Source organism: Haliaeetus leucocephalus, unplaced genomic scaffold (genome assembly GCF_000737465.1).
Source record: "Haliaeetus leucocephalus isolate CR32 unplaced genomic scaffold, Haliaeetus_leucocephalus-4.0 Scaffold151, whole genome shotgun sequence".
In the NCBI taxonomy this organism is placed as follows: Eukaryota; Metazoa; Chordata; class Aves; order Accipitriformes; family Accipitridae; genus Haliaeetus; species Haliaeetus leucocephalus.
The window spans coordinates 4,647,077-4,664,968 of record NW_010972587.1 but is presented as its reverse complement, the minus strand read 5'-3'; the positions used below and the strand labels follow the sequence as shown (position 1 = coordinate 4,664,968).

The 17,892-nt window shown below is 41.4% G+C and overlaps 1 protein-coding gene across 4 annotated transcripts in view; it reads left to right on the top strand.

Moving 5' to 3' along the window:
* The first annotated feature begins 839 nt into the window (after positions 1–839).
* The window catches only part of KCNC2 (potassium voltage-gated channel, Shaw-related subfamily, member 2), a 101,669-nt gene continuing 84,616 nt past the window's right edge, over positions 840–17,892 (top strand). For all 4 annotated transcript variants that reach the window (XM_010561791.1, XM_010561792.1, XM_010561793.1 and 1 more), the window contains exon 1: positions 840–1,494. In XM_010561791.1, the coding sequence (XP_010560093.1) occupies positions 862–1,494 (633 nt within the window). In that variant the 5' untranslated portion in view covers positions 840–861. The remainder of the gene's footprint in view (positions 1,495–17,892) is intronic.

Sequence of the window (17,892 nt, the reverse complement as noted above, 5' to 3'; positions counted from 1 at the left end):
AAAAAACAAAAAAACCCCAAACGACCAAAAACCTAGAAGAAAAAAAAAAAAAACCAACAAGTAGTTCTCGCCCGGCGGGGAGACACGGGGAGCGGCGGGGATTCGGCGTCCGCCGCCGAGCATCAACCGGAGCCCGCCGGGGAAGAGGAGCCGCTCGCTTTCCTCCGGTAAAGGTAACGGAGGGGAGGAAGAAGAGGAAGAAGAGGGGGCTGGAGGGATGGGGCGGGGGCATGGAGAAACCCCCAGCTGCACGCTCGTCTGGATGATTTGTCCGAGAAAGTCGGGAGCCCAGCTTTTCCCAGGGTGTGCCCGCTGCCTGAGCTTACTGGGGAGGGGGGGGCTTGGTATTTCTTCCCCCAAAAGCAACCCCTCCCTGCCAAAATAGGGAGGGGGGGGGCGACGAAGAGACAACCCCCTACCCCTTTTTTTTTTTTTTTTTTTTTATTATTATTATCCCCCTCGTTAAGCTGTTAGGCTAATAAAAGATAGATGCCCATTAAATAATTAACCGCACACTTTCTATTCCATCAGCTCGGTTCACGCAGCCCCACGAGGGAGAAAGGAGGCGATGGGGGGGGGAGAAAAGCAGCAGTGACATTTCGGTAGCCTGCTTTCAGGGGAAGCGGGGGGCTAGGGCAGGCAGTGATGGTGGGGAATAGCCCCCCCCCCCATCTCCCCCAGTGGTGCTTGGGGGGGGCTTCTCGATTTCTTCTTTCTCTTTGCGTTTAAGGTAGAAGCTCATCCCCTGCGGAGCTGCCCGCCACCGGTGTGTGTGTGTGTGTACCCCCCCCCAGCCCCCCCCACACCACCATCCCCGTTGCCGCCTCCCGCACCCTCCCCAGTCATGTCCCACCCGGAGCGATGGGGAAGCTCGAGGACAACGAGAGGGTGATCCTCAACGTGGGGGGCACGCGGCACGAGACCTACCGCAGCACCCTGAAGACCCTGCCGGGGACCCGCCTGGCCTTACTCGCCTGCGAGTCCCAGAGCGAGTCCCCGGGCGGTGAAGAACCACCCCTGCCGCCCCCCAACCCACCTCCACCCGTGGGGGGCTGCCCAGAGCCCGGCACCGGCTGTAGCCCCCGGGGCAGCGGGGGTACCAGCGAGTTTTTCTTCGACCGGCACCCGGGGGTCTTCGCCTATGTGCTCAACTACTACCGTACCGGCAAACTGCACTGCCCCGCCGACGTCTGCGGGCCCCTCTTCGAGGAGGAGCTGGCTTTTTGGGGCATCGACGAGACCGACGTGGAGCCCTGCTGCTGGATGACCTACCGCCAGCACCGCGACGCCGAAGAGGCCCTCGACATCTTCGAGGCTCCCGACCTGCTGACGGGCGAACCGCCCCCCGACGGCGACGACGACGACCTGGCCGCCAAAAGGTTGGGCATCGAGGACGTGGGGGCCACCGCCGAGGGCAAGGGCGGGCGCTGGCGGCGGCTGCAGCCCCGCGTCTGGGCGCTCTTCGAGGATCCCTACTCCTCACGGGCCGCCAGGGTAAGCGCCGACGGACGGACGGATGGACGGACGGCGATCCCGCCCCGGGGGGGAGGCTGAGGGGCTGCCAGGGGTGGGCATGCCGTGGTCCCCTTGCCCTTGGGGCGTCGAAGGGGAAGCTCGCCCCGGTTGGGGTGGGCGCGCGGAGGCGATGACGCTTCTTCGGTGGGCTGCTGCGTGGGGGTGACGTCGGTTCCCCGTGGGGCGGTGGTGCGTGTCCCCTCTGCATCCGCGGGCGGCGGGGGGGTCCCGCCGGGCCGGCGTCCCCCGTGGGAGCGTACGCGGGGTGAGGTGGGAGCCGTGACCTGAGGAGTCTGCGAAGGGGGCCACGCTCGCTGTCCCGGGCAAGGGGGGGGACGCTTTTCTGCGTGGGTGTGGGCAGACACGGCCCCGAGGTGCCCTCGTCCTTTCTGAACACCTAACGTGGAGGTGCCTTTGGGGCCGGGGCAGGTGGTCCCACCGGGAGGGCATCGCTGGGGGGGTCTCGGGTTTGGGGTGAGGAGGTGACGAGGATGCAGGCGAGGGACCTCAGCCCTGCCCCAGCTTCGCTCTGTCTGCACTGGGAGGTGATCCGAGTTCCACAAAGTAAGTGTGACGGGGGGGTCACCCTGGCTCTCCCTCCATCGATTTCTCAGGGTGACCCTTTACTGGCTCCGTGGCTGAGGGTACGGGCACAAGGCAGTAAACGATCGTAGTAAGTTTCCATTATTTAGATTGTTGCTTTAGATTTTGATGCCGACTACTTTCTACTTTGACGATTTGGACTTTAGTTCCGTCTTTTAGTCGCTGTTGTCAGCGGCGATGCCGGTTTGCTTTCTAACCCAGGGCTTTGGAGCAAACAAATGGTTGTAATTCCTTTGAGAGAAAGATACAGCGGTGCCTCAGATTTAACAACGAGAAAAGCAACCACCAGCAAATCCTCCCTGCGATACAACAAAAAGAACTTGTAATTGGAAACGTTTGATTATAAAATGGTAGGAAGTGTTTTGCAGCATATTTACCGGGATTCCTGTGAAGTATTCAGAGCTAAGCCTCGTTCTGCAGAAAGTGCAGTTACGGTGGGTGTCGTCTCCTGATCCGTTCCCCTGATTTCACTGACAATCTCACAGATGTGACCCTGAGCGTGTGGTTAAGTGAATTCCTGATTTGTGCCCTATGGCCTGATGCAGTTTCTGTGGAAGTTAGCAACTCCCGTGAGCTTAGTGAGGTAAGTTAAACAGAAAGTAACAGTCCTTGGAGTCACTACTGTCCCTTGCTGAGTGCCAGCGTTGTTTATGTTTTTGAAGGTTGCCCACCAATACGTTTTCCCTCGACAGCCGGCTCTAGCTGATACTTGAAATACGATTTTAATAAAGGATCAGTTCTGAAGACAAACTACCAGAAGTGTCTATCTTTGCTCATCGATGACATACCCACGTTGCTCGCATCTTAGCTGTCTGAATCCTAAAGAAAACTTGGCTGTCAGTTATGTGATGGAACAGTGGTGCGCGCGGTGATTGCGCTGCAGGTTGTCTTTCACCTCCTCTTTCGTGGAAAGTTGCTGACGGCGCCGAATCTGCGGCTTTTACGATAGGGAACCTTTCCACTCAGCTTTGCTGGAGAACTGAGGAGTGCAAAGTAAACGTTAAATGGAAGATACCAGGAGAAATAGGAAGGTAGGCATGCTGATTGCAGCTGTGCCCTGGAGTTGTAGCTGTCACTTGGGTTTTCAGTCCACTTCGGTCCGCTCTTTGACAGAGCCTGTAGGCACTTGCTTTCCAAATTTTCCATCTGTACTAGACCATCCTGACCCGTCAGTGGCTCGGCTAAACATATTTTGAGTTTGCAAAATGAATGCCCTAATTAACATCATAACAGAAAATTGTGACATGGCTATATTCGTGTCTTAGAAGATAAGGTATTTACCTTTTTATAACTTAAAACCTGGTTTTAAGCATTATATTCAGATTTCAACTCCAGGCAGCCAGAGTAAGGCAGTGTCAGAGATGTAACAACAGTGTCTAAATCAGCGTTTTCATTTTCTTCAAGGCTGCTACTCTGTACCTCGATCTTTCAGGCAGGGAGACAACTTTGAGAACTGCTGGCAAGTTTTAAAGCATTAAGTAAATTTGTATTTAAGGACTAGCATGCACTTAGTAAGCACTCTTGAACACCGTAATTTAAGGTGATGGTAACCTTAGTTTGGAACTGAGACATTAATGTCAATTCAACATTTTCCCACACCTGAAACAGAGACGTTATTTTTTGAGTGTTCTGGCAAATACACTTCTTGTTTTGTGTCAGCTGAAATGATGACTAACTCTAAAAACATTTGAGTGAAATCTTGGCCTTACTGTAATCAAGACAAAACTCTGTGAACATCAATCTTTGCCTCATAGTGTCAGCTACTGACTCATACGCCACTTAGATTATGGTGAGGCTGCTTAGTGGTAAACTTTCTTAATAATGGTGGTAATTATTTTTTTAGCATTACTGCCTGATTTAACTTCAGCAATGTCTTTTCTGGGAATTATGATGATGATAAAAATGGGATATTTTCTATTAATGAAATGGTACTTAATATTTGTGATTTGCTTTATCCTAAACTGTGATCTCTAAAAATAGAAATTTATAGAATTTCAAATATAAGTTGCCATGGTAACCTATTGGGGGATAGTGCACGCACAAGATTATTCTAGCAAGACCATCCAGTGATGTTATATAAATAGTGGAACTTGTTTGTTGACAAGAAGGTTTACTTTATTTGAGATTCTAAAAAAAAAAAGATTCAACTTTTAGTGTATGCAGTTTGATATTCAGATGGCGACAGCTACTAAACGTTTTTTTTGTGAATATAAAATGTAATCCACGTACATACAATTGCTTTGAAATGTGCAATGCATTTCTTTGTTTCTCAAGTTCAGGAGTTATATCTGAATATTATTTCTGGGTTTTTTTTTTGTTTGTTTTGGATTTCATAGACTGTGAAATGAAATTAAAGAGTACAGCCGTACTCCTTTCACTCCCAGGCTTAATAGAGCAATCATTCACAAACTGCTATTTGACAGAATGCTGTTATGTAGATGCGGAAAGCTAGTGGCACAAGATACTGTCATAGGAGGAGAAGCGTCAGGCAACTAAATCTTCCTGTGCGTTGGTTTAAGCATCTCTGAAACAGACACTTACCTGATTCTTACCTGAACCAAACGTGTATTGTGCGTTTTGCTAGTTAATACCTGTCAATGATTTTGGTATCCTTTGATGGCTCGTAAGTGCAAAGTACTCATTATGTTTTAGTGAAGTGCAAAGATACGTCCAAATAGTTTGTAAGAAAGTACGAGAGGCATAATTAAGCACTGAGTTTGAAAGAATGTCTGCAGAAGCCCAGGAGGACCTAGAACGTCAGTGCTGGTCTCAGATACCATATTTCAAATTAATTAAGCTTTTAAGGCCTTTTACTTTTGAATAATAGTTGAAATAGTTGATGCTCTTTAAGGAATTAATTCATATTTGTCATTGATTTTTCCTAAAGATTATGGATTACTCTTGTACTTAGCGTAGGAACTCAGAAATAGCCCAGGGATTCGCAAAGTTTGTAGCTATATGTCCTTCACTTTCCGAGAAGACGGTAAATCTGTTCGTGGGTGAGGGGACAGCACCTGCGAAGTGGGGTGGCTCAGGGGGTCAGTATGGCCCAGGGCACTCGAGCAGGCGCTGCCTGCAGCACCCTTGCTGGTTTTGGCAGCTGAAGGCAAATTGCACAGCCCCTTTGCTGTAGGGCCTTTATCTATAGGAAAGATCATAATTACTTGGTTTACAAGGGAAGGAGAAAAACTAATTAGCAAGTATTTGTAAAGTTTGCTGTAAGTAAGTATTCACTGAAACACAAATAGAACCACAGAAGCCTGGCAGTCGAGGCATCAAGATACTTACACCTTCTTAAAAATACTGATCTCACGCTGCTTTGTCGTGACACGAGGAGCTGGACTTGAGCAGTGAGCGGTATCATTGGATGGAAGTACGACGTTCCCGTCTACTGCTTTACGTGAAGTTCTGTTGTCAGAGAGTCCTTTCAGCGTCCCGTACCATCTACGCCAGCTCTGAACATTCGGTGGGGCAGGTTGTAGGAAGAATCAGCTGAAAGGAGTGAGATGGGAGAGGGAGAAAATAGGATTTGATAGATCCCCTCGAAAGGCTAAAGCTACAGAAATCATACTGGAGAGCATTCTTATCAACAATAACTTATGTCTTTATTGGTTTTTTTCCAGGTCCTAGATACCCGTCTGTATGGTGAATGACTGGAGTGGGTTATATTTTTAGGGCTTTGGCTGTTCGTGATGCAAAACAGTTTTTATTTTTGGTGGAAGCAATGCTGCCGGGATAGTCTGAGATACCGTGAACAGAGTGGTGAAGATATGTTAATCTCAGAATATATGTCCGTAGATTAATAGTGAATAGCAAAGTTTATTTGCTTTCTTGACAAATAGAAAGGGCCTTTAATTTATAAGTGGAAATCTTTATTCTCTGTCTTTTACTCAACAAGGAAAGCAAGTATACTCTAGATTTTACCATTTAATAATTTTTGAGTTATGCAGACATCTTCTATCTGAAAGTGATAAAATAGTAAGGTTGATAAAGAAACTGCAGAGAGGGTATTCCTTTTGCCATGCTGGTAATCAAAGTGCTGAATTTATTTTTAAATGGGAAAAGAGTCCGTTAGATTAAATTGGTGGAAAATCAGTCATTCTGCTTGAAGCATTTAGCCTTTGTGAGCTGTCATTTTTAAAGAAACAGCAAGATCTGTTCCTAATGACAAAAATCATAATGCATCACTGTTACAGATATTCATATACTCTGTAGATGCATGGGCTACCTGGGCTAAATCGCTTTGTAAGTAATTTTTATTAATTTACTTGTGGCATGCTGGCTTTTAAGTCTGAACTGGAAATTGTAGCCTAATATGTGACGTAGTCAACATAAACTAGCTTGATTGACCTTAAATGTAGACGGCGTCTGATGGCACTGACATGTCGGTGAGGTAAAATCAGCAAGATTTCTGCCTCCCGAACTTCTGCCTTTCCCTCTACAGCTGTTCTGCCTGATGCTGCTAGTGTTTCCATGGAAACAAGCCAGCTCTTGGCTTCCTTTTCCCATTGAAAACAGCCTTCTTGCTGTCACTTATGCATCTGGGAAAAGCATTTTGTCATGGCTCTGACATAAATGCCACAGAGATGATCCGTCCTATCATTTCAGAAATAGACGCTGTTACATACGTGCATGTGCGTACAGCCAGATTCGTCTTCCAACGACTCTAAAATAATTCGGTTAATGGACTTAGGCTGAATTTGCTTTGGTGTAACTGGAAGTGGAAATTAGCTTAACATACACAGCCCAAGATAATAATGGTGTAAGAAGTATTTCTGGTTGAGAAATCTGGCAGACCACATTCCCTTCCTTTCTGTAGTTAACATGCAATGTGCTATTGGCCACGCTTGTTTACAGTGGTAAAATTCTTAAATGGTTTACTGTGGGGATGAGAACTTACCTTCAAACCAATTAAGATAGTGGTGGGAGGAGTGGCTCACAACTTCTGGTGAATATTGTATAGGTGGTACCGCCAGACATGGTATCACATTATCACGCCATTGTCATATGATGCAGTCAGGATACGAAAAAAGTGACATAAGAAAACTGGTATCCCTATATTCTTAAAGTGTCTGGTACCTAGTCCAAGGTAAATGTATCAATCAATACCCTGTGAAGAAGTCCACATTTTTGCTTATATATACTGAATTCGTGTTGAGTCATAATCAAAGAAGTTCAGAACTCAGACTAATCCCAAATCCTTGATTAGTTTCCTTCACTGTAGGAACTTCAAGATATTTTAAGGGAAACTTGCATAAAACTTGCTTGTCCTTTTCTCCCTCAGTGATCACTGGCAGAAAGTGACTGTTCTCTTCCTATGAAGTTACCTTGCAATTGGGGCAGAAGGATCAGAGAAGAGGAAAGGCATCCCTATATAAATACATTTTTAATATTTTAATAATCTCTTCTGAAGTGCTGTCCAGTCGTTTTAAGATGGAAGAGACAAGTTCTTCTCATTATCAAATGCTGTTTCGGAGCTGTTTGTTTCTCCAGAGAGTCCTCCTGTTCGTCCTGCGCTTCAGACTCTTGGCTCATCTTGGGGAAACAGGGTTTCCTTCAGCCACAACTGGAAAGAAAAGGGTTTATGCTCTCTGTGTTTAACATCCGATGGGGATAGTGGGTTCCCTCTTAATTCTCTTTACTAAACTCTTCTTTAGACCTCGCTTCTGGCAATGTGATTTACAGAAGCTTACTGATTCAGTGTAGAAACCTGTGGGGATTTCTGGAGGTTGGTTTGTTTTGGTTTTTTTTTTTTTAACTGTAAGTAAAGTAGTTAGGCAAATAAAATATAGATATGGTAATATCAAACTGTCGGTTATCATTCTGCTTAGTGTATTTCTTACAGTGATACCGTTCCTTTACACACGTTCTTTGACAAGCACACACCCTTTCCAGTATAACCTAGTAATTGCATAGAAATAAAATTTTTTTTTAAAGCAATGCTAAGCAAAGCTGTTAATGAATTTTATATGGAGAACAAATAGGGGAGCTATGTCCACTCTTACTTATACGTGCCCTAAGAGCCTTTCTCTTGGTGCAAGGGCTGAAACTTGAGGATATTTTAGTATTTCACACATCAGAAATCATTGGAAGTGGTGACCAAAATATACAATTGTGGAAACGTGTACAGTCATGCTAATAAAAACTTAGCATTGGCAATATTTATAAACATGATAAAAGGGATTCAAGTTGTAGTGATGACCTGGTACATTTTCTTCCCTATCCTGACATACACATGTATATGTTGATATAACTAAATGGTAATTTTGTCAGAGAGAGCTGCAGAGAATGAACATGAAATCACACTTTTTTAAAATTTTTTTTTTTAGTTCTACAAATGTGTTGTTAATTAACATCTTTGTTGGCACCTTATGATGACTAAAGCACTTTTGAAAGAAAAACTCCAATTCCATCTGTTAATCAGTAGTGTTAAAAATAGAATGCCATCTAATCACGCGAAATACAATTTCTTGTGATTTGTGATTTGCTTTACAGAATTTTTGACTGAAGTGGTGACTTGAAGCTTAAAACCCCAATTATCCAATTATTATTATAACCATGGGTTGTCGTCGTCCCCTCCCCCCCTTTAAGTTGAAAATTCTGAGATGTTGCTGTGGTTTTGGTCTTTTTATCAGTAGATTAATTATCACAGTGGTGTAATAATTCAGTCCTTTCTTATTACAGACAGCTTTTTGTAGTTTCTTAGTGTTTCTAGATGAACCTTAGATATTGGGCTTTGATATGCTCCTGCAAAATGCTGTAAACAGAGAACAGACTCTTACCCCGGTGCTGAATAATATGGTAAAGTTCATTAATATGCATTAAATATACCACACAATATCATCTAGTCTTATTTCTGAAATAAGTATAGTTTCTTAAGTGTTTACATTTTCATTAATGTATAGCACACAAAATTGTTTGGGTTTTTTTTACTATGCCTAGTCTTTGAAAAAGGGGAAGTATCCCCTGAAGTTTGTGGGTTTGGTTTTGATAATTTGTAGAGTCCTAGCTTTATAGCAGTAATCTTCTTTTTAACGGTTGGCCTACTTAATTTCTCAGATCATAAATGTTCACAAAATATATTAGGCTTTTATATGCTGTCTAATATATGATTGAGGGTAATCAAGTATGTGGTAATTAGTATTTTATATATAGCCTGTGCAATAACAGAATTTTATTTTTTTTTAAAGTAGTGGTAAGAAATATTACAGGACAACGTAAAGGATGGTTTAAAAGTATACAAATGTGTGGGTCTTTAGTTCTTAGACAATACCAAAGGAGATGTCCTCATTAGTCCTTTTTTTTACATAGGCATTAAAAAATTCTCTGTACTTTTCAAGAGAGCTATTTTATCTTCTTCATTTGCACTTGGTAATCCTTTATCCATATGAATGGTAATTATTTTTAATAATTGGTTTCAGGAGTATCTTAATTTTCATAGGATAATGATTGTTAGGAGCTGAAAAAGTTAACTTAGATTTTTTCTTATATCATTCCAAGTGTTATGCAGGTGTTGTTTTTTTTCTGACAGGAATTTTGCAGTATTATATAAGTTTAGTCCAGATATAGTTTGGAGAAGAACCTTATTTGTCCTCCTGGTTTCTGATCACATTTGGGAAAGGAGTTCTCTTGTATTTTCAATTCTAGGTCTGATATCTACCTTCAGTTTTCCATTTGAATTTTAGGATATAATTGATGTGCAAACACATCTGGATTTCATCTTGAACATTCTTGCATTATTCTGGGAAATTATTTAAATTATAAAAAAACTCAGTGGGACCTGTGTTTTGGCTTTCTCCAGCTTCCTGAGAGGGGAAGTGGGGAGGGAGGTGCTGAGCTCTTCTCCCTGGGATCCAGTGATGGGACACGTGGGAATGGGTCAAACCTGTCCCAGAGGAGGTTTAGACTGGACGTTAGGAAGCATTTCTTCACCGAGAGGGTGGTCAAACACTGAAACAAGCTTCCTAGAGAGGTGGTCGATGCCTCAAGCCTGTCAGTGTTTAAGAGGCATTTGGACAATGCCCTTAATAGTATGCTTTATCTGTTGGTCAGCCCTGAGGTGGTCCAGCAGTTGGACTAGAAGACTGTTGTAGTTCCCTTCCAACTGAAATAGTCTGCTCTAAATAGGGAAGTTCTGGTCTTCCAACCTTCTTTTCCCTTACAATGGAAAATGATGTCCTTTTACTTAATAATGATGATGTTTCATATTTTCATGGTTTAAAAAATAACATGTATATAGTAACTGGCATATGATAAATGACATCAACAGCTTTTTTGGGGGTAGAAATCAGGCGGGGTAGGATTTCAGTGCAGGTATTGAACATCAGCTCTGCTGTATAACTTGGTATCTGTTCATTATCTCATAATACTTTATGTTAAACAAATTGATTTAAACACCTTAGGCACCTGCATCCTTTGGCCAGTAAATTTTATTACTGGCTATATTCGAGGCTATTTGAATATAGTTTCAAATTTGAGGATTTGAGACTTTTTACAGCAGGCTGGAGTTATTTTCCTGCTTGCCTAGGTGATATACCTGTGCAGCTTGGAAAAAGAAATGGTCATGTTTGTCATTTGTCTCCAAAACAGACATGTGAAGCTGATGTTACAGTGACCCGTGAATGGTCAACAAAATTGGTTTGATGCATTGCAGCTACAGGGTCTCCTTGGTTAGTCATTGCATGTTTTAAGTTCACGCCTCGATAGCAGAACAAATGAGCTGGGAGAATTAAAAAGGAGAAAATATTTGATAAAAAGGGAAAACTACATCTTGATGAAAAATGAGCTATTATGGACTGAAGCAAAGAATGTATTTTCATTATTTTGGTTTATCACAATATAGCCAGCCAAACCTTAAAACTGGCAAAGGCATTTTGTGTTGCATGTGTGGGTTTTTCTGAGGGGTGTTCATTGCTTTAAGGATGGAAGATGTTGGTTTTCTTTAAACCGCAGGTTTATCTCCTTGTTGCCGTTGCCACTTCCTTAATCTTAAAGTGAGAAGAGAGCTTTGATCTTTTCAAAATGACTTCCCTAACGACTAGGTTTATCACATTTTGGAAGCAGCTACTGTAGGTCTTGCAGCTGGTCTCCACCTCAGTCCAGGAGCTGCGACAGCCGCAGGTGTCTCCCAAAACTATCTCGAGAGGCTCTCAGAGTTGGTTCTTAGTTATCTGTTTCCCCATTTTTCAGCCCCACTGTGTTGCATTCAGTGTCTTGCACTGTCACTGAGCCAATGACTGGCTATTCTAATACTCCTGAATCAATGCCTTTTCCAATGCTTTTGTAATAAAATTAACCATTCTTCTGTGGTTTGAAGTACAATGATAGCTATAGATGTCTCTCTGCTGTTAATACTACCTTTAGTAGCCGTGTTAGCAGCTTTTCTTTGAAAGCGTGGTGGCATGCATCACTTATTGAAATGAAAACCCAGCAAAATTTCAATGATTTTGTATTCTCAACAATGTAAAGATGTTTAAATTCAGTATTCAGTAGCAGAAATGTACCCATTAGTCTCTAGAGAAGTGCAGATGTAGTTGGGTTCGTATTTCATTAGAGCAACCTGCCTTGCACTGCAATCCTGACAGATTCATGAGATGAAGGCAATCCTCTTTGAAATAATGCCTGGTTTTGTTCAAATATCAATAGCTAACTTTCTAAAATAGCGTGAGGAAAATTATTAAACTCCTGTCTTGTGCTGCTACTGTTTGTGTACTCCTTGAAAATATAGATCACGAGGTGTGTATTAGTAATTATAATTTACAAACTTTGCAAATCTTTGTTTGTTTGTTTGCTGGCAATGTAATTTTAAAATAACAAAGTAATTGTTACAGTTTCCTAATCATGTTGTGGGTAAAATACCGCCTCCAGAAACCCAGGCCTTGTCTTTGGGTGGGAAAGTCTTGGCAATAGTGGAAGTTAAAGGAAAATGCATGACCTAAATTTTTCATACTGTTCAGACAAGTAGAGTGTGACAACTGTGTGCACTGCAGAAACAGGGGTGAAATGTGAGTCTGAGACAAGGGAGGAGAACATTTGTGGTCCTAGTGCTTTCAAACTTCCAGTGGAGTTTTTATCCATATATATAAATATGGATGCAAATATTTTTGTGTGAGTGTGTATATATATATATATATATATATATATGTGTGTGTGTGTATGCACACACAAGCACACACATTTCTATACAAATGCATCTATTGGTGTTCCTAGCTGTAATTATGATAGTCAAGGAGATTTTTTTTTTCCTGTTTGTCCTTGAAGATTTTAGTCAAGAAGCCTGCATCCCAGATCTCATGACTTAATTCAGTGTTCTTGCTTTTACTTGTTTAACTCAGCTCAGAGCTATAAGTTCGAGTTTTGTGGACTGTCTGAATATCTTGCTTTATTAGGCTATGATTGATCTATCTTACTGGATACACATATGTATTACTATATTGGCTTACAGTATTTTGCTAATCATGTTTGATGATAGAAGTAGTGTTCCATTCTTTATAAATTTTATCTCACAAAAAGGGGGGAAAACCTGAAGCAGTTATGTAACTAAAGAAATCTTGCATTCTGTGAATGTATATCTTATGGGTGACTTAGGGCCAGTTAAACTTTTTCCTGCACTTGGCATATTATAGAGTCTCCTTTGAGTGCAGGTTTGTTGCTGTCAGAAGGTTCTCAACTCTCTTTACAGCTTTTTCTCACTGAAGGTTTTGGAGCTCTGTCTAAATGAGGCCCTTATTTTCACAGTTCTGTAGAGATTTAATTGTTTTCCAAATCTTTATCCTTTAGTCTCACTTGGTTATAAATGGCCACCTGGTTCAGAGTTCTTAGGTGAGAGATTGGTAAGTCTTTTCTTTTTAAAAAAAACCCCAAACCAAAACAAAACAAGGTGAAGTTGGAAGTCCTGACAACTTCAGGACATCTTTTCTCAAGAAAGCACTTGTTACATCAGGAAGCATAAATCAGCTGAAGTAATTGGAGCTCAGGAACAGGTTGAAAGAGCAAGCAGAGGCTGAAGGACTGTTGTGACTGGGAGGGGGTTTCACTGATGTGAGGAAATCCTGCTGCACTCGAGAGCTCTGCCTTTTGTGCAACGAATACTAAATCAAGATGGAAATTGTTTTACAGTGTCTTGTGCAGTCACTAATGCATTATGATATGCATTTATGTCATTTAAAAAAATACTTAATTATTCCAAAGCAAACCAATATCTTATGGTGTCCATTTTGTGGAAAGCACCTATAAAATGTAAACAAGGAGACTATTCTTTCTAGGACTTTATTTCAAAAATCCTAATACAAGTAATTATATTGCTTTTATATTTTTATTTTTTTTAATACAAGTAATTATATAATTATGTTGCTTTTATAGAGTTACACAGAATGGCTCAAGAACCTATAAAAGGTCAGTTCTTGTGGTAAATTATCTGGAATTGCACTAGAACCCTACTGGTTTTTATATTGTAAAAACCCATTCTTTGTATTATTTCATAAGACATATTAAGAAACTGATGTCTCCCAGGGATGCAGCTTTCCCTTCTTCAGCTGTTGTTAAGGGGATATATTAAATACAATCAGATTTGGCAATCATTTTCATCGGGTCGTGTTGATAACAACATACCATGATTTTTCATCTTTGAAGTGTTGCAACCTGTTTTATTATTAATTTACCTGTATTTTTTCATTTCGTTGTATTTTTTTTAGAAGGAAGAGAGGATCAAGTCAAGTGAAGTTCATACACCTCTGCTTCTTGTGAGGAATACTGAATAAAGAGAAGCACAAACCCAACATTTAAGCGGAAGATGCAAAAAGTCATAGTACAGAGAAAGCGGTGAATGGCGTGTAGGGATTGTGTTGCAATGAACTCATTTGGTCAGGCTAGGAGGGACATGGACAGTAAAGAAAACTCAGTGACTGAAGTGTTAGCAGGGAATTCTGGAGATCCAGGTTTATGTCTTTGCGAGGCTGTAACATCTTCTGTGGTTCACCCTGTCTGCAAACCGGGAAGGTACAAATGTTCTCTTACTTTAGAAAATAAAAAAATAACTTAAAAAATTATGCAGTGCTCAAATAATGCAGTAAAAAAAAGGGGAACTGTATTTTAGTTGGTGACTGTCAAATGTAGTGCAAAGGAGAGCTTAGGTAGTTTTTAAAGGAGGTTGGGGATTGTTTGCTGGTTTCTGTGCCCAAAGATTTAAGCATACATAATCATCTCATGGTCCGTCCTTTTTTTTCTTTCTCATTCAGTGGATCTATGGTGGGAGTAAACTGGGACTGTGTAGCCATTTGGATATATACAGTAATGAATATGAGAGGAAGTCCTCATAATATATTGATAACTTTGTTTGCAGAGCAGAGTTGGAGGAGTGTATTCAGAGTCGGAGGCATAGATCCCACACCTGAAAAATATGGCAAAAAGAAAACTTTGAATTCAGTAAGAAAACATTGTCCATTCTGTGAACTGACTGAGGCAGGGTCTACATGGGAGAAGACTCTTCAGTCATGTTAGTAAAAATTGCTTTATAGGACGTGAACACAAGGAGATTGAATTAAGGTGGGGTTTGGCACAGATGCAGTTTGTCAAAGTTCTTCCTCCAAAACTTACCATTAGCATTTCTGAAATAAAAGTTTTCCAATATTCAATACACCTGAAAACAATGTAATTCTCCATCTTTCTCACAGATTGCTGAATGTTTGCAAAGACATTTGGCATTTGGCCTGCGCAGTTAAATTCTGGCAGAACAGAGTAGAGAGTCTTAAAATGAGAAATATTGGTCAATCTTTACAGTTGGCTCTGCTACAAATTCAATCTGCAGTATGTTAGAAAGATTGTTAAATATTTTTGGTGATCTCATGTTGATTCTTGGTTGTGTTCTGTAGCTGCTTTTGAAGTGTAGATTGATGGTGAGCCTTAGCCACCAGGTATGGGAGGAATGCTTGAGCTTGCAGGCTGTACTTTTAGGGGATACATTTTACCAGACTTTTAACAAAAAGAATAAAAGGGCAAGTTCCAAAGGAAATGCCCAGTGTGAGCAATACTTATGGTAGCACTTAATTTTGTATTTCAGGAGTATTTGCATTGGTTAGTGAAAGCTGGTTGCTATTCTTTGCTGCTTTTTAATATGTTAATTAGCTGTGCTCAACTGTGTAGATGATCATTACTGGCTAAGCACATGGCAGTGTTGTAACTGAGTTACTGTAAATTCTAGTAAGATATTCTTCCAGAGGGATAGGTAATACCTGTTCCTCAATTCTGAAATAACACCCATTTTTGTGCCCTGCTTCTCATGTACAAGAATTCTAGCTGTGAGCTCTCACTATAGAGAAGAGTGAATTCTTCCTATATAGGTGGATGCATTTTTGTGAGTAAGATGTTGTTTAACAGCTCATTGTGAAACAAAGCCAAACATTTTGCTAACTTGATCAGAAACCTGAATTGTTCTGTAAGGTAGAAGCCATGGAGAGCAAGAGCATTGCCATCAAAATCACTGAAGTGTTTTGAAGATCTGCCTTTACAGAGGCCTGGGGGCGCGCCAATGATGTTAGTTTATTATCTTTTTTTTTTCCCCCTCTTCCCCCACAAACACCCCTTCCCAGTTCAGCATTACATTACTTTTACATATCAGGGAAGCTATACTGAATTATTACAGGAAATTCATTCATAGTTTAACTGCTGTGTTTCTGTGCTAGAAAAAAACCATCTAGCTACGCCTGGCCAAGATTTGAGGATGTGCTTGAAGCTAGTGACGATGTTGGCTGAATTAATTCCAAAAGACGGCAGTTGACAAGTGCTAAGTCTGCTGTGATCGTGGACAGGCAAGCAATTTCTTCATTCAGTTAATTGCTTTGGAACAAGATGTAGGACAAACAAGTGAGCTCAGTTCTTTTTCCTACCTGAAATGAGCATTGCCTATAGCCTTGACAGGACAAAGCTGCCTTTTGGGGATTTCTTGTGCGGCTTTTGATTTGTTGAGGTTTGAAAAGTTCTTCTCTGGTGTGTTAATAGCTGCATAAGGCAGGACTGGATTTCAGCGTGATTCCTTACACAGAGTAATGTCTGATCTTGGAACAATATACAACTTTTTATTTAGAATTGGATGCATGTTCCCAAGCAATAAACCAATTGTGACGTATTTAGGGAGAGAAAATTTATAGAATTATAGCTTTATAAGTCTGCCGCAGATACTTTCTGTTCTGCACGTGCACCATGCTGATGTTGTGCAAGGCTCTGAACTTGGCAAAGCTGGTTCTGAACCAGGAGTGTAGGACAGATTGTGTTTCACGTTTACCACGTAACTTTAAAAAACAAACCTTCCATAGCAGGAGTTTAACATGAAAAAATAATTCCGTGTATTCCTAGCGGTGATTGCAAATTGTTGGCATGGGTGACTAGTTTGGCCCTGAAAAAACTATGAGCTGGTAGCCATGATAACGAGCTACAGTGCTTTTTAAACTGAATTTGCCACTAGGTGTTAAGAAGGTCCTCCTTCACTGCCGTGATATTTATTAGAGTGAAAACCCTAATATCTTAAAATATTTTCAAGACTTAACAAGCTAAATACTTGCCTTGCTTTTTGTAAAGATTGGAGTTCATAGTAGTGTTCTTTCGAATCAAGGGTATTTGTGTTTAAAAGAAGGACACTGTGCTTCCCGCATTAGTCTGGCAATCTCTCAATCAGGAAAGGATTTCCTAGAATATGCAGGGAATCCTGGACAAACTGAGCCTTGTCAAGCTGATAACCTAAGTGTGCTAGAGGATTTGAGTGCTCCTATAAATAGGAAACCAATCTGAAAAAAATACATTAAGACCTTGAGGAGAGAGGATCCTAAAAGAAAAATCTAATCAGGAGATGCTGAAGAAAAATGATACTTTTGAAATGGCAATTAAATAAAACGAAAGACCAGGGGAGAGAAAAGAAAAGGCTTGTTGGGGAGGGTTTTTTTGTTTGAAGACCACAAAGTAAGTAAGACTCAGGAAATGAGGGACTGGTGTTGCCCTGAAAGGTAGGTTGTGTTGGTTATAGTTGCTTCTGGATTTGTTTTATTCTGCTGCCTAGGGAAGAAAAAATACACGTTAATGGTTTTGTAGGGTGAAAATATTTGCATTTAATCACAGTCCTTGGGAATTCCTCAGCTGATTAGGATAAAGTATTGGTGGGGGAAAGGGAAAGGAGAAGGACAGGGAGGAGCCTCAATGCCCGTTCGTACAGAGCTAGAGTCTTCTTAGGCATAATTCTATACATGGTTCTTTAATTTTGAAAAGCAATGTATCGAATCTTTCAGTTTTCCATGGATCTGTCTGAAGCTGTATCCGAATGGTAAAAATTCAGTGTACCTCTGTAAGCTTCAGAGTGTGATTCTGTATATGCATTTGCTTTTTATTTTTCTAGAGTCAGTAGTTCACCATCTTGACACGTGCTTTTGCATAACTTCTCTATCAAAAGTGGTGCTTGTTCTGCAGTATTTGTAGCTTTTTAGACAGGAGATTTTGAAGATAAATGCCTGGAAATATGTGACATAGATGGCATTGAGGTGTAACTGTGTTAGACATGTCGTGGTTTCAGCCCAGCAGGTAACAAAGCACCACACAGCCGCTTGCTCACCCTGCCTGGCCATGGTGGGATGAGGAGAAAATATAAAGAAACGGTCGTGGGTCGAGACAAGGACAGGGAGGGATCACTCCCCACTTACAGTCACGGGCACAAGACAGGCTCAACCTGGGGAAGAAACAAAATCAATTTCACTTGCTACCAGTCAAACCAAAACGAGGATAATGAGAAGTAAA